Source organism: Fusarium coffeatum (genome assembly GCF_003316985.1).
Source record: "Fusarium coffeatum strain FIESC_28 chromosome Unknown BRIP53273_contig_54, whole genome shotgun sequence".
In the NCBI taxonomy this organism is placed as follows: domain Eukaryota; kingdom Fungi; phylum Ascomycota; class Sordariomycetes; order Hypocreales; family Nectriaceae; genus Fusarium; species Fusarium coffeatum.
Genome location: NW_022157851.1, coordinates 168,355 through 184,601, shown reverse-complemented (window position 1 = coordinate 184,601; position 16,247 = coordinate 168,355). Strand labels below are relative to the sequence as shown.

At 49.8% G+C, this 16,247-nt stretch overlaps 6 protein-coding genes across 6 annotated transcripts; 1 reads left to right on the top strand and 5 right to left on the bottom strand.

Moving 5' to 3' along the window:
- Positions 1–259: 259 nt before the first annotated feature.
- FIESC28_02520 (uncharacterized protein) lies at positions 260–1,223 on the bottom strand (the record flags this gene model as incomplete). The annotated part of the gene is made up of 3 exons (XM_031156669.1): positions 260–804; positions 849–926; positions 977–1,223. The coding sequence occupies 3 exons, from the start codon at positions 1,221–1,223 to the stop codon at positions 260–262; spliced, it is 870 nt and encodes a 289-aa protein (XP_031019338.1).
- Positions 1,224–1,637: 414 nt separating this feature from the next.
- Positions 1,638–3,089, bottom strand: FIESC28_02519 (uncharacterized protein; the record flags this gene model as incomplete). Its single annotated transcript, XM_031156668.1, has 1 exon — positions 1,638–3,089. The coding sequence occupies one exon, from the start codon at positions 3,087–3,089 to the stop codon at positions 1,638–1,640; it is 1,452 nt and encodes a 483-aa protein (XP_031019337.1).
- A 609-nt stretch (positions 3,090–3,698) lies between these two features.
- FIESC28_02518 (uncharacterized protein) lies at positions 3,699–6,950 on the bottom strand (the record flags this gene model as incomplete). The annotated part of the gene is made up of 4 exons (XM_031156667.1): positions 3,699–6,579; positions 6,630–6,749; positions 6,800–6,839; positions 6,896–6,950. 4 exons carry the CDS (start codon positions 6,948–6,950, stop codon positions 3,699–3,701), a joined length of 3,096 nt encoding a protein of 1,031 aa, XP_031019336.1.
- Positions 6,951–8,358: 1,408 nt separating this feature from the next.
- Positions 8,359–9,392, bottom strand: FIESC28_02517 (uncharacterized protein; the record flags this gene model as incomplete). The annotated part of the gene is made up of 4 exons (XM_031156666.1): positions 8,359–8,694; positions 8,744–9,114; positions 9,173–9,271; positions 9,329–9,392. The coding sequence occupies 4 exons, from the start codon at positions 9,390–9,392 to the stop codon at positions 8,359–8,361; spliced, it is 870 nt and encodes a 289-aa protein (XP_031019335.1).
- A 534-nt stretch (positions 9,393–9,926) lies between these two features.
- On the bottom strand, positions 9,927–13,142 carry FIESC28_02516 (uncharacterized protein; the record flags this gene model as incomplete). The annotated part of the gene is made up of 4 exons (XM_031156665.1): positions 9,927–10,615; positions 10,667–11,741; positions 11,791–12,510; positions 12,561–13,142. 4 exons carry the CDS (start codon positions 13,140–13,142, stop codon positions 9,927–9,929), a joined length of 3,066 nt encoding a protein of 1,021 aa, XP_031019334.1.
- Positions 13,143–15,270: 2,128 nt separating this feature from the next.
- On the top strand, positions 15,271–15,988 carry FIESC28_02515 (uncharacterized protein; the record flags this gene model as incomplete). Its single annotated transcript, XM_031156664.1, has 2 exons — positions 15,271–15,423; positions 15,671–15,988. 2 exons carry the CDS (start codon positions 15,271–15,273, stop codon positions 15,986–15,988), a joined length of 471 nt encoding a protein of 156 aa, XP_031019333.1.
- Positions 15,989–16,247: the final 259 nt, after the last annotated feature.

The window sequence follows — 16,247 nt, the reverse complement described above, 5'->3', positions numbered from 1 at the left end:
GTATTGTTCATGAAATGACTTTGTTCCAAGACTAGTTGTTATTGAAGTCCTCTTTAAGAGGCACCAGGCGAGAACTCGTCACTGCTATGAGTCCAGAAATGATTGAACGTCAATTTAGACGCCGGGTATGGGCCACGCAAGACAGAAAATAGATTCAGAACGTAACAATTATACAGTCATGCCTATACAAACAATATCTATAAGAACAGTATTACCACTCCATGTCGTACAAGTCTACCGCACTCCAAGCCCCCTTTCCCTAAGAGAACTTATGTATCTGACTCTTCTCAAACCCAAGCTCCCCCAAGATTCCTCCTCGTCCCCATCCTCCAACAAGCGCATCCTCCATTCCCTTAGGTCCACAAACAAAAACCTTTCCCTCCCGTTCCTCGCCAAGCACCTCCTTCAGAAACTCCCCATCAACCCGTCCCCTTCTCAATCCCGAGCCCTCCTGAGTCTCGCCAACGGTATACCTAACCTTCAACCTATCCGGATACTCTCTCGCAATGCCATCGAGTTCTTTCCTTAGGAGTACATCCTCGTCTGACTTGGCCCCGAATACAAGTGTCATGTTTGTTTTATCTTCTGGGTTGCGTAGAATGCCTTGGATGAGTTGGAATATAGGTGTTATACCGCAGCCTCCGGCTATGAGGGTTATTTTTGGGAAAGCGTTGGGTTTCCAGGCGTAGTCTGTTTTGCTGCCTAGGAAGAAGAGGGTGTCGCCGGGTTGGAGGGAGTGGAGATATGTGCTGCCCTTGCCGTTGGGGTATTTCTTGACGAGGAGGTCCAAGTAGCCTGGTTCATCTGGGAATGTTAGCGATTGAAGTGATAGTGAACGGGGGACATACCAGCTGGGGAGATGGGACTATAAGGCCTCGGCGTAGGGAACCATGATCCCTCAGGCCATGTAAACGTCAATACAGACGCTATCACAAGTCAGCACTCCAATCCAATCTTACACATCCATATCGCTTACAAGATATAGGAAGTCCAGTAACATCCGTCTCCCGAGGCAGTTTAAACCGTAACCTCTTCGTATCATGAGACTCATACTCGGAACTATGCAGCGGTAGCTTCACCGGAGCAATTCCTCCCTTGAGAATCTTCTGAGGAGCATTTGACTCTGCAGATGCTGTGCTGAACATCATTCTCGATAAGACGCCGACGCCGATTGCGCTGGCGATGAGAGGTGCTGGGCGGGATAGGGAGAGACGAAGGGCCATGTCTGGGTAACTTTGGAGGAAAGTGATGGTATTGTAGAAATATGTATCTAAATTCTTACCCGTCTTATATATATCATTCCCTCATTCCTGCTATCGTATGTTTTCCCTTGTAGTAGTTTTAGTATCGGTATTACGGACAGCGATCGGCCTTGTCAAATTGTCCGGGCTGGATCCACTCCGAACCCGAATCTTGTCAGACGGCACCGAATCCTTCAATCGGGTTCGGGGAATTTGTCCAAAGTCCTGTTTTCCAGCCGGAAAATATCTACATTTCCCTCAACTTTGTCAATTGTCCAAGCTCGTATAGCGCATTTAGGCCGGAATATCACGGAGTAGTCTTGTCTGTACATCGCAGTATAATACATCGTCCATGTCTTGTTCCCATGATCGTTCATACAAATGTCTCTATGTACATCATATCAGCTTTAATGTCTCATCAACATCCTTCGCAACATCTATAGCCCTCTTCAAAACATCCTTCTCTCCACTCTCTAACTCCTTTGCTGTCTTTCCTGCCATACAACTCATATCCTTCTTACTCCCGCCCTTATGCCACGTCTGATCAATCATCCAATGCGTCGGTACTTCGAACTCCTTCTGATTAACAGCTTTGTTCTTTAGTAAACCGCCGTTGTACCAGAGGAGTTTGTCAGTTTGGTCGACGTGTGCTATTACGAAGCTGCAGACGCGGACTTCCTTGGGTTTGTCTTGGAGCCAGCCAACTATTCCGCCGTAGTGAGGCGAGAAAGAGTATCTCGACCCTGTCGCTTCGAATCCAATCCACCAACTCTCCTTATCTCCATATGTAATCTTGTACGTAACTTCATTTCGTACCCTCTCTGAATTCTGCCACCCGATATGTATCAATGCCAGCAGGACATCAAGTCTTCCTTTGTCAACCACCACAGTCCCCGAGTCTCCTTCTTCAGAATATCGCTCTGTCCAGACAAGCGATTTCTCAGTCTCAGGACTCGGGTGTTTAATCTGATCATGCCACCAATCCTGTCGGTCTTTAAATCCACCCTTCCAAAGGAGTCGATCGTGGAAGAGTAAAGCACCAGTTTCGTTGAACCGATCTTGGAGGAGGAGTTGTCGTGGATCCTGTAGGAATACTGTATCTGCGTCTAGAAGAATTACTTTCTCATAAGGACTTGCTAATGTGGCAAATGGTTTTATCGCCCAGCCACCATTCGCGAGATCCAGAGTCGTGTCGTCGAAGACAGTAAGGATATCCAGCATGTCAATCTTGACGCCATCGGCTGCTTGTTGTATTTTCTTTCGTCCCTCGGCTGATAAGTCCTTGTCGCCTGCGTACACGACCTGGATCGGTAGGGACGTCTTGTGTACTCGCGTTAAAGAGGCGATGAGGTGACAGGCGAAACGTAGGGTTTTGTCGCCGGTAGGTATTACTATCCCCGCTGACCCTTTCTTCACTTTCGAAGCGCTCGTTGTTTTGTATGACAGTCCAAGTCTGTCATAGATATTGGCTAGAGGCGGCGAGATTCCCTTCTTCGAGTTAAGCCATGGATATAAAGACTCGGTCAATCGTCCGATCAGTTCCGCTATCTCACGCTTCTCGTCCCGACCATGGTGCTCCAGTTCTTCGATCCACGTTCGTATAAGCTGTGTCCTCTGTCCCAATTCCCCAAATATCTCTTTCGGTTCGTCTTTTAGCGGATAATCGAGGAAGTATCGTGCGCCCAATTTGATCGGTTCCAAGCTTTGTGCATGCGGATTTGTATTTATCTTTCGAGACGGCGACGGAAGAGGAAATGATGCATCGCGAAAACTGTAGAACAAGACTATAAGTATCCAAATGGAAGCAATAGCCGCCGTGATCTTCACGGTCTTTGCAAAATTGAACATGGCAACATAAGAATATAGAAAACCATGACAACAAGTGCTCACAGGAACAGAGGACTCTATATCAATTATACAGGTACTTTTGTTTACTGCCTACAAGGATCTTTGTCACTGCATTCCATCATTACTTCCTTAATCCGTGATTGCCAAGGCGAACCTGATAGCGTTTAGATAAAGCGACGCGAATGCACTAATACGGGACGTCAGCCGCTAAAAATACGAAATTTCGCACTGAAACAGTACTAGCTTTGAAATTCTCCCACAGCGGATGGGCCGCGTCTGTAGACGCGTGTCGTAGGATTGGATGACTGTCGGCCGGAGTTGTCGAAGGAATCGGAAGGATTCAACGCCAAGGCCAGGGAAGAATGTGAGCAAGTCATCATGACTAAACAGTGATAATCTTCCTCGTGTTACATGATATCCTTCCTTGGGATGGGACACTCAATCACTCACATAGTCAACTTCAGTCGTTCAGAATTATGTTCATACAGTAATGAGTAACAATGCCACGTCATACCAATCTTCTAGATCATACAATGCAATGCCCAAACGCCAGGCCGTTAAACTCCAGGCTCATAAACAATCCATCAATTCACAAAACCCAGCTGCTCTTCATCGCCATGTACCCCCGGAACTAACTTGGCGGCGAGGCACGGCTGACGAGCCAGTACCGATAGTAATCCTCCTCGCAGGTCCGCTAGCCATACCGCCCTGGGGGCTTCCGCCGTTGACTTCCGCCGGTCGTGCGCTGCTCATGTTCATGCGTCTAGCTTGACCTTGAGTCAAGGCTCTGTCTATGGTGAGGTCGTTTGCGAAGCAAGCCATCGGGGGAGATCTTCTCCTTTCGACGCTTCCTCTTCTGAGTCGAGAGATGCCGTTTGTGGTGCTGGCGAGGGCGCCGGAAAGACTGGGTCTGGGAGCGCGCTCGGGGAGGGATCCTATGGAGGAAACACGTTTGGAACTGGAGGCGCCTGTGCCGGCCATGATGCTCGCTCTACGAGCTTTCTCTTTCATGGCGGTACGGAGAGCGGTTTGGAGTTTGCGCGCGTCGATTGTGCTCGTCTCAGAGTCAGATCCAGATCCGGGAGGATTGTTTTCGTCATGTACCTTGTTGAGATGTCGGATCGGTCGTGGAATACCCAGTCCCGATGGCGATGGAGAAAAGTTGCCGCTCTTAGTGACATCTAGTGATCGCAGGGGTGGTGTTCGCTGAACGTCGGGGGAAACGGAACCTAGGTTAAGAGACATGGTTGGAGCCTGTGGTGAGCCGCCAGCAAGAGAGTGTCTAACCCCCTTGGATAGGAATCCAGCTTGAAATCTGCTTGACTTCGCGCCTCCTAAGATACTGGTCTCGGTGACATCGGGGCTGGAGCTGTCATCCAGTGTCGATTCTTCAAACTTGGGCTGTTCGGGTTCGAGGTAAGATGGCATCGGGGGTGGAATAAGGCTCTTCTCGGGTGACGAAACATCTGGAGAGTTAAACTTTTGAGGTGTCTTCTCAAAGTCAGCTAGCGTACCCTCCTCAGTCTCATCATCTCTCCATCGAACTCCTCCCTTCTTCTTCATCTTCACCGGCGTGAAGCTAATGCCCTTCTTGGAGGCTCCCATCACCTTACGTCGTCGGGGAGAACCCTTAGTCGGGCTGAGTGGTGTAGACTCAGGCATGAAGACGGGCTGTGCAACAGGCTTGGGATGGATGGCGATAACCTTCTTGCGCTTGGGTGTACCTCGCTTTCGGGGTGAAAAGACCTCAACCACAGGCATGGAGCCATCAGGCTTAACGACGTGACCAGCAGCAGCGAAGCCTGTCTGGAGGAGACGGTTGATCATCTCCTTGGCGTGAGAAACGGCTTCCTCTTCATCCATCTCGAGAGTATCGTGAAGTGATGAGAGGATTTCGAATTGGGCGGTAAGAAGCATCTGGACCATGGCAGCATCACCTGCCTTGTCCTGCTCAAGAACCTCCCTGTATGCCTCACGGTTGAAGTTGGCCTTGAGCAACTCGGCTTCACGAGTCAAGTTGTCAGTCTCTCCGTTATCGGCTCCCTCAGTTCCTTGAAGCTGCTGCAAGCTGTGCGACAGAGCAGTGTCAATAGCTCGCTCCCAACCAGACTTCTCCAGCTTCTGGTGAATATGGTGTCGGCTGTTCTCCAACTCAACAAGAATGCCCTGGGCCGTCTTTCGAATAGCGACCAAGTTCTGAGGCATGGAGTCCTCATCACCTCGCTGATCGCAAACAGTGTCGAAAGCAGCAATCCATCCTGACAGCATGCCGATGCGTCGCTCGAAACCCTTGAGTCGCTTCATGTTGTTAATACGCTCTTGGCGCTCGGTAGCAGAGTATTCGTAGGCAGTTCGAAGTCGTTGAACACCCTCTCGAGCCAGGGCCTCTCGCTTGTCGGCTTGCTTTCGGAATTTGGCAAAGAACGTAGCTTCGGCGTTCTTCTGCTGGGCCTTGAGCTCGTTGATCAAGGCCATCTGCTCGTCAATCTTGACCAAGAAGTCCTTGACGTGGCGGTTCACGTTGAAGACGTTTCGCGTCACCTTGGTCTGGATGTTCTTGGCTCGGTTGGCGTATCGGAGAGTGTTTTGTGTTTCGTCGAAATGCGCACTAGATGGCGAGACACAAACAATCATGACGGTCTTGCAGTTGCCGCCGAGGGAGAATTTTAAAAGTCGGGTGAGCTTGCTGTTTCGGTAGGGAACGTGTTGCTTCTGGCGACGATCGCAAAGGGCGTTGATGCAGCTTCCGAGGGCGAGGAGGGATTTGTTGATGTTGGCACCCTCTGTAAGACGCTCGCCACGGTTCTTGGTGACTGAGGCTCGTTCGGAACCAGCAAGATCGATAATGCTGAGGGTGGCCATCGTGTGAGGCTCGTTGGTACCGGCTGAACGGTCCTTCTGGGCAATGTTGATTTGAAGAACAGCGTGCGATCGGGAAGATGTAGCGTTGGCCTCGGTAGCCGATACTGTGCGGTATTCGTTTCCTCGAACAATCATGTCCATGACCTCCTGGACATCCTTGGGGTGATGACTCGTCAAACCCGGCACAGAAACAGCCTGGTTGCTGTCCTCTCGGAGCATCAAACCAGCCTTGCCTCCACCACCAGGAACCAGCAAGTCACGAATGGTCTCGTTGTAAATCTCAAGATAACTGAGACTCAATTCTGTGACCTTCTCCTGACTGCGCTCCTCAATCTTCTCGAACAATTCTTGCATGGTCATAAAGATGATACCAGGGTGTTGTGCGGTACCGGTAATGGTATGCGTCTTTCCACAACCTGTGGCACCGTAGGCGAAAACGGTCGCATTGTAGCCCTCAAGAACGCTGTCGAGGAGAGTTCGGGTAGTGCCTTCGTAGACTTCGGATTGTGTTGTGTTGTCGTCAAACACGCGGTCAAAGGCGAAAACTTGATCCTTGACCTTCTTCGATGTGGGGAGAACTGAGCGACCGAATTTGTGGACGGGGTTGTCCTCTGGAGGGTCAAAGACTCTGTGTTCTGTCAGCTTTGATCTTGGTGTTTGTAATCTTGGAGCGCATACAAACAACGGTCGTCGACGACCTTGATCACACTTCGAATACCGCGTTGGTGAAGCATGGGCGTAGGCGCAGCGGCCAAAGAACCGTCACCGAGAAAGACCGTTCCATTATCGTTCTTTTGTCTGCCATACAATTAGCCATAAACTTGACCGTTTTGCCATGCCGAACCTACAATTGCGCGGCTTCTCGAATCGTGAAAGGACGAACTCGAACTAAAATAACGGTCAACAAAGTGCAACACTCCAATCCGAGAAAAGTGTGCGCATACCAGCAACAGTAATTGAAGACTGTCCTGAATCGCTTGGAGCGGCCGTAATAGCCATGATATCCTCGTTTCGCTCGTTTCGTGGGTGTTGTTGCAATCGGGGAGCTTCAGATCACCACCTCAAGCTCTTTTGTGGCGTTGCAGCACGGTTTATCGGTGAGGAAGGCGTTATAAAGTAAACAAAAGCGGGACAGCAGTTTTTAAAATGAGAGGCGCGCTCTATGGTTGAGCAGATTTGATCATAGAAAAACAAATAGTTCAAGACTTAAACTCGAACAGAAAACAAAAAGAGAAGAAAATGATGCACCTGTTCGTTAGTATGCTCCCGGTAGTTTGTTTAAAAGAGTGAGTGTCAGTTTAGAGCTGCCGAAGCGAAGCACGGTTATGGGTGACGTCTGGTTTGGTTTGTTTTCTGATCGTTTTGAGGGTCTGGGGGGTCGTGTTGCTGTGGTTACCCCCTAGCGCCACTATTTCTAGGGGTACCCTGTTAGTCTGTAAGTGCTTCAATGCGAGTGCTTGAACCCCCCTATCGATCTGCCTTAACGGAGACGGAGGAATCAATTAAAGATATGGAGCTGAGTCAAGCGATGGAGCCACTTGCCAGGTGTTTTTGAGCTATTTGTTTGTTGCTTTTTGAGGCTGGTGAGGTTTTGATACTGAGGCTGGTGTGACATGGTCCTCCACTGAATTATCACAACAGCCATCATTGGTTCAAGATGGACAACAAACAGGGGACCATGCAAGACCCACGACAATAGATGTCAAAATAAACATAGGAGAACAAACATTGAGTGACGTGGGCTTCTCATATCGAGTACTAGGAACTATGGAGATATGGTTGGAGCCCAACATGAAATTCTGGGGAAGTGCATCTCCATTGTAGGGTAGCTTTGACGAAAACGGTCAACACAATGCTGCCCAAGATCTCTCGATCATTTGATAGGTCATTTTCTTCAATACGGTGCGGTCTTATTCAGTTGGTGTGCCTTTTCTCTTCCGAACTAACGCGATGAGGCTTCAGGGTGTTAAAAGAATTAGCCACTGAAAGCATAAGAGACAAAAAGATTTGGTCACCTTATGATAATTTAGACCAGCACTTAGGCTACTTTACTCTAGAACCCTAGGCCTTAGAGGACCATTCTTCTGTTACCATCTATCTGGCTACGGGGCATTCAGCTCACTATGAGCATTTCGACACGACTAAGAGCTTGCTTATGATGGATATCAGGTCATCATCGACCATTGAGCTGTCACATCTACCAGGCCGAGTCTCACCCAATTCCATTCATGATGTCGAGTACAGCACTTGACAATGGGCTGCGAGGCGAAACTTCACATCCTCCAGTCACACGTAACGACACCTCTCTTGTCAACTGCATGTCCATTGCAAACACAAAAACCATCAATTAACTTTAGTTTACAACCAAACGCCAACCATGCAATCAATTCCTAACAAACCCCATCTCTTAAGCCTCCACAAACGCATACCTCGGCAGCGCAGCCATTCTCTCCTCAGGACTAATCTCCGCATCATCGTAGAACATCCTCGCCTTCTTCTCCTTCTTCTTCTTATCACCCTCTCCCTCGGCCGCCGGCTTGATGCCTGCTTCCGCCATGCGGATCAGGTTGTCAATGTCGTCAGGTGCACCGGGTCGTTGGGGAAGACCGGCTGGTGCTGCTGCGCCGGATGATGGGCGTGCGGGAAGGCTGCTGGCTGCGTAGGGGTACGGTGGTACGGCGGCGGGGGCTTGGAAGGTTGGTTGCTCGTAGGGGTTTTGGGGAGTGTATGCTGGAGGCGCGTTCTATATTTGTTAGCAAGTCTTCAACCATCGCGATGCCAGGACAACTCACAAAAACAGCTTGAGGCTCAGCGGCGGGAGGAGCTGGAGGGGGAGCATTGGGATCAACGCCTCCGTTGGCAGCAATCTCCTTCTTCCTTTGTCTAAACTCGGCCATTCTCTTCTTCAGCTCCTCCGGCGTCTCAGTCTTGATCTTCTTCTGCTGATGACCCTGTCCCGGAAGAGGGTTTCCCGTCGCGATCTGTCTATCCTTCTGCGCCTGCTGGAAGTTCTGAAGAATGCGGTTGCGGTGCTGGTCGAGCATGTCCTGGGGGATACCCTCCATGCCAAAAATTTCCACCTCGAGACCTTGTCTGTTCGGCAGCGCGTTTTCGACCTGTGTGAGGTTTTCTTTGTGAACTTGGTTCATGTGCACGGAGAGACCTATAGTAAAATCTGTTAGTGATGATTTGGGTGAAAGCTTTGGATGGCTTGAGCTCACCTCCTGCGGTGTTAAGACGACGACCACAGCGGTCGCATTTGAAGTGCTTCGCCTTCTGATGCGAGATAAGAAGCTTCAAATCTTCAAAATCACGTTCACCTGTGATAAAAGCTGTCAGCGTTGAGGTTCAAGAGCGTACGGCGCAAGATTTCGTACAGTAGTAGCACCAAGGACGGTGCAAGACCTCCTCGATGTCGGGGTGACCGCGCCTCTTGCCCATCTTGTCGACGACTGTAGATATACCGAGTAAGTCTGCAATGGTCTTACGCGATGCGATAAAGCTGCGCAAATGTTCCTGATAGAGGTCGATTCGCAATATCCTGGACGTGGAGCTTGCAATTGAACGCGACAAGAAAAGAGTGGGTAGCTTCGACCGGAAAAGGTTCGGCTAAACAATTTGACAAGAAGTTCAACACCAGACAAAGCAATCACGACCGCCGGTTCAGTTCAATTCGAGCGTCAAATAATTAAAGTTTCTTGAGTTTTCTGAGGCAGAATGTGTCGAAATAATGGTGCATTCATACATTGATAATGTACAGTCTATAGTAAATGGTAGGTATATACCACAAAAGCGTTCAAAGCAGCATCCAAGCACATCTTCCCATGCCGATGCATATTTACCACCCAACCCCAATCCAATCGTTACATATCTCATCAATATGGCCGCCCAGAAAAGTTACCCACTTGTTAAATCGTGGCGATTCTACCCATACAAAACGCCCCAGTAAATGCTCCATGTTCCCTATTCCCATAATTAAGATCCGTTTGGCGCCACCTGGTCGAATATTATCAGTGGCCACTGGCCTCCGTGTTGTATGTTGTTGATGTCGTTTGCTGATGGGTTGGCTGCGACGCCCGGGACGCCTGCGCCGGATGAGGCATCTCGTGTATTGCCTCCGAGCGTCAAAAGAGTGGATGCACTGAACCGATCCTGGGTGTCAGCGATGGCCGAAGTCCAGTCGTGCCAAGTGTTGCCGCGTCCCTGCCAGAGTATGTCGGCCTGAGGTACCTGGGCTGATTGCGAGAAGGCGAGCATTGGGTTCACCTGCGCCACAGACGATGGTAGGGCCGATGTGGTGACTGCGGCTTGCGCAGATGTGCTGTAGAACATGGCGCCGGCGTCGTAAGCTGTTGGAGGCGCCATGCCATTTTGCGGGGGTTCGTTGTAAGTGAGTGTTGGGTAAGAGGTCTGTCCATTCATTTCTGGCTCTGGGAAGTAATTCTTGGCAGATGAGACTTCACCTTGAGCGCTAACACTGGTCACTGTAGAGGGAATCTGAGAAGCCGGGTAAGCCGAAGCCTGTGCAGCCTGCTCTGTCTTGATCTCTGGTGTGATTGATGGCTGAGAGCTCTTGGGCTCCTGGTTGCGCATATCATGATCGATCCAAGCGATGGTACGATCAACAATGGTTCCAATTTCAGCACCCACACTAGATCCCGATCCTGGAGTAATGTTAGTTTTGTCAGACTTGCACGCTATTCGTGGAAACTTACCGAGCAGAGAGCCAGCTTCTTCAAGAATGCCGACCCAGCCGTCCATCTCCTCCCGCAAAGTGGCGATGGCCTCAGGTGTCGTCTCGAAACGTCGCTTCCACATAGCGGCCAGCATTGTAAAAGCGCCAGCAGTGTACATCGAAGTCTGGTACCACGTAGTATCGAGGCACTTGCACTTCTGAATCTCAAGCTGGCATTGAAGCATTTGGCGAGAGACGTCCTCGCAGATTGACATGTTCTCAGCCATCATCGCCTTGTCGCTTGTCATGGCCACTGAAGGATGTCGCAAACAGAGTCGGAACTCGAGCGCCCATGTCTTGGCGTAGACAGCTGCCATGCGTGTCTGTTCAGTCTGCTCAGCGTGGCCCATCTTCAGATGACCAGGGAGCTCATCTTCCCACTTCTTGATAGCGGCCTCGAGCGCGTGAACAACACTGACGTAATTGCGCGCATCTCGTCGAACACTGTAAATATTCGAGTACATCTCCATGTAGATTGGAATGATCTTGAAACTAACGATGCCTGGCCAGTAAGGGCAGGGAATATCACGAGATGTGTCAACGCCCTCATCTGTCAGGAGCTCATCTGCGATAGGCTCGGGGAAGCCGACGTCAAATTCCTCAACAGTAATAGGCATTGGTCGGCCACGGCGACCAACAACAGCGATGTAAACAGTCATAATGACCCAGAAAGCTCGCTTCCTGAGTTCATGCTGAAGGTTTGTGCCCTCGCCTGGTTTTCTTGACTCTCGATGAAGATTCAATTCGAGCGCACGTTGAAGCGCAAGGTTGACGATGATCGAGACACAGCCAGGCTTGGGGAAAGCTCTGGTATGCTTGACAATCATGGCCATGGCCTGGACCGAAGCCAGGTCTCGGGAACATGACAACTCAAAGAATTTGCTCAAGGCGAAATGGTAATGCTTGTTGGATTGGTCGTTCATTTGAGTGCGCTGATCGACTTGCTGCCAATTTCTTGTACCGTATTGGTAGCAAATGATGGCGAAAAGCATATGCACCGTAACAAGCTCCGCCACAGAAGGCTGAAAATTAGGTTCGTCGTACATGCGCGTCAACTATCATGCGATTAGTATTTAGAGTAACACAGATTCAAAGAAAACTTACTAGGCGCATAAATGAAGGTTTGTGGAGCACTGGAAGGAAAGCAGAGAATGTCATAAAGTACCACTCAGCGTAGGTGAAGGCGTCTTCACGAGAAGGCATGTCAGCGTGCATTGGGGGATTGACTCGCATGATGGACTGAAGGAAAGCTTGTGGCGATTTGTTGTACAATGGCGTTGATGGCTTCGCATCGGTTGGTGGCTCCTCCATATCTGGGGCCTCGAACTTTGCGAGGTCGACTGTCATTCCGAGGATGGACAGTTTCGTTCCGCCAATTGAGCTCAGAGGAGAGCTGTCATATCCGACACCGAGATGGTTTCCATGAGGGCGAGATTCCAGTGTGCGAGGAAAGGTTGGACTGGAATCAGACTTGGAGCTGGCGTTTGACGAAGAATTCTTGACCCATGCGCTGCCGACTTGAGACCATGTATCGCCAGTATTTGGATCGGGAATTGGGTTTCCCATATCATCAAAGTTCACGCCTGAGGGGTATTGCGCGTAGGGCGACCACTCCCAAGGCTTGACTTCGACGCCTTTGTTGTCGAGTAGCTTCTCAAGATCGCGAATGTGGGAAAGCATGTCGCTCTTTTCCCTCTCCAATTCCTGCATGTATCCTCTTCGCTCCGTACGACCTGTCACGCGGTCGGTAACATAGCATTCGAGATTTTGGTTGGTGCAGTGCGAACATCCTTCGGGGAGAGCATCGCATCGAATTTTGCGAACCTAGAGTTTGCGCGTTAGTTTGGTAATTGGGAGGATATGGTCTGACGTACCTTGCATCTGTCGCAAGCTTGACCAGTGCGTGTATAAGATTGTAATCGGTTCTTGACAACGCTGGAGAAGTCATCGGGACCTCGTTCTAATCTGGCGAGCTTGGCTTTGCCTGGAGGGTGGATGGGGCCGTCGTCTTCACCACTGCTGGCAGCCCGTTTCGGAGGTCGTCCGGGCATCTTGGGCTTGAGGCGCGGGGAGAAGCCCGCTGGTGAAGATCTCGCGGAAGAAGCAGCCGAAGAAGAAGCGCTCTTGTAATCGACGCTCGCAGGAGACGCGGTTCTGGCCTCTGTCCTGGCCGTGCAACGAGATATCGCGGCAGGCTGGCGCGGGCGGCGCCCAGTGGGTTTGGTGCAAGTCTGAGCAGCGGAAGCCTTTGCAGCGGCGAGAGAAGAAGGGTTCAGGTTGAAGTTGTAAGCGAAGGTTTCAGGCGCCCAGGCGAGGGCGGAGTAGGATCGCGCGTCAAAGGGCCAGTATAAGGGACCTCCGGCTGGCTGCTGCGACGACAGCGACAGTGACGTTGGAATGGAAAGGTTGGCGATGGAGGAGGAATTGAAGTTGCGCTGGGATATGGCCTCCATCATATTGGCTCTACTGCGAGTCACTAGCCGTGGCTGCTGCTGCTGCACCTGCAGTTGGTGGACTCTAGCTGGAGCTGTCTCTGCCGGCTCTGTACAGGGGATGGGATCGGCGGGGAATGCGCTGTGCATTAGCGGCCTTGAAGGCTGCGCAGCGGTCTCCGATGGGCTGTGTAGGTGGAGACCTATGGCGGCTCGACGAACCCGGTACAGAGGAAGAGAGGGTAGTCTAAGAGACGGGATGAATTGGAAGGGATGTTTGAGACTGTAATGGTCTAGACTCTATAAGTGGCTGTATAATTTGTATGATATGATATGTTGCTGTGCAGAATAAATAATGTCAGATAAGACAAGACAGTTGAGTATGCTTATACTTGTAAACGAATGGATAGATTCAATTGACGACAAGATGTAGGGGTTATAAGGCTGGTCAATGTCTCGGTCTTATAAGCTGAGATCCATCTGGATGCTCATCTGTCTGTTGTATACTTGGCAAGTTGTAACCATCCATCTCTCACCACACTAAATCTTAGCTTCATGAGTTAAAATAGATACACCTACCTCCAGTACAGTACGCCAACCCTGCAAATGATCGGCGTTGGCGTTTGTCACTGGATCTCAATCGTGAAGCTCTCGTGGCCCGGAAGGACCGCATGCGTCTCCAGATCCATTGCTGAGAATGAGGAAGAGATCTCATCCAGAATCCGATCGAGATTGAACAGTTGAAGACAAACGGAGATGCCTTCTAGAAAGAATAACGGTACGCCAGTCACGGTACTCAGCAAGCCATGGCCATACCGCCCAGACGATAATTCTCCGTAGAACAGAACAGACCACCAGTATCCAATGTTCAGAGTTTGGAACTTGCAAGGCTCTTGGCTGTAGGGCCCAAGCGGGCTGGCTCACAAGGGGAAGGGTGATCGTCATGGTGGTTGAAGGTCCAGGCCTGGTTTCATTTCTTGGACAAGACCAAGCCAAGCCACGAGGCAGATGTGCCGTGCGAAGCGTCATGATGCTGTGGTTGAAGGAGACAAACTCGGCTATTCCGTCAAACAGCGATGACGATTCGTCACACACACTTGGAAAAACGAGCTGGATAGCGGAGCTAAGAGTCCCCAACTACCGGTAGAGGAAGCTGTCCAGGTCCTAGTAAGTTGACGTGAAGATCTCATCGTATGATTTGCATGTAACATGCTCAAATGTAACCCTACTATACCCTAAATGAACACGATAATATTCGTGTTATTTCTGGTAAGGCATGTTTTCAATCATCACTGCCTTGCTTGGCTGCAAAACTGTTTCCGGTCATGTACAAGTGCTTTAGACCAAATGGTAGGTAACAACCAATTATTCCCAGTATCCCGTTCCTGCTACGGCACTTGTCAACCTTGATGATGGTGGCGCGGCCTAGCATCGGCAGTATTTTGACAAGGAACCCATTGTCAACGGGCAGTTCAGTCCCGACGACGATCATTCAGAAGCGATGAGCACGTGTGTAACCGGAACAATAACGGACGAGGGCGATCCAAGATGGCTTCCAAGAGCTTATGGACGAATGCATATTCTTGGCATTATTCCTGACAGAGTCACTTCTTTGTCAAGTGGCTTCTCCTCACCATCGTTGACGTGATACAAATTGTGAGTCTGTGCAGTAGTGTAGAAAGTGAGAAGTCCTCATTGTAAAAGAGATCGAATACAGTATGAACACAGTAAAACGACATGTGAACGGATGGATGGATGACTCCAATGAATGGTGCCCCTCACTCACCAACTCTAACAAAATTACCCCTCCTACCGGGAAGAAATGTCCTTCAAAGTTTAGACTGTCAAAATAAAGTGGTCTGAATGCAGCTCTAAACTGCAACAAAGTGTCTGTGTTATTTCGACTCAAGACCCTGGCCAATCTTTGACGCCCTCCGCACTAAACTAAACCTGTCCAAGACACAGAAACCTGCAACTTCAGTTCCGCTTGCAGTCAACAATCTCCTCGAACCGTCGCGCTACACCAAAGACTAAGGTTACAAGAATCAGCAGATCTTCTAAGCGATCAACTTGAACGAACTTTTGTCAACACACTCCTGCCAAGAAAGACCAGAACCGGCCAAGACAACGCAAACGACTCACTCGGTTCATCATGTCTCTCGAAGCAGTCACCCTCGAGCATCTACCAGCTTCGCACAAGGTCTACATTGCCCTATTCAGTGACGTTCAGAATGCGGCCTTCCTGCACCAGCAGCTTCTCGCTCGGAACCCCGAGTTTGAGTACGCCTTCATTGATGCCTCAGTGGTGAGTTCCGTCGGAACACCCGATTTGAGCTAGGGCAGTTCTTATTCTGATGACTGTGATTGTTTCTTTGAGCAGGTTGTTTCGAGGCTTCAATTATTATCCGCTGTGTTCAAGGCTGCGTCGACGGCTGTGAATGGCGCTTTGAGGACGCCAAACGTTCACTCCGAGATTGTGTGTGCCATGAGTTCGTCTAACAACGTAATATGACCCCCTGCCTAAAGTATATGTCTGGGACTGACTTGTCCAGATCTCTGATGCTTACCGTCGCTATGGCATTTCTCCATCAACAAAGGATCTCATTGTGGTCAAGATCACCTTCCCAGGAGAGGATGGTGCTGAACCTTTGACCCAAGACCAGATCTGGGAGCACCTGAAGACCAACGTCCAAGGAGAGGCTTTGTCCATTACAGACGAGCAAATATCCACCGCTACTGACCTACCAAAAGTGCGCAAGTACTACAAGTTGAATGGACTCAAGTGGCTTGACGATATCAAGGATGAAAAGGTCAAGCAAAAGGAAATGGAGTCGCTTGTTATAGGCGCCATGGCTCTACGAGGTGTTTGAATCATAAAACGAGTTCAAGTGCTTCACTTCACATAAATGCTTCACTTTTGTCAAATGGGAAATAATTGTAAGGACTAAAACGTAAGTCATTTCTTCATCTATGCTTGATCTATCTCGGATATTGAGATGCTAGACGCCCCGGACTCCTGATCGCTACCCATGATGCAATAACAAAAGAAAACCCCAAAAGACACGAATGATATAAAGCTCTTTTCTCTTTCCCATTCCCAGTTTTTGTTTTATTTTTACTTTTTTTGTT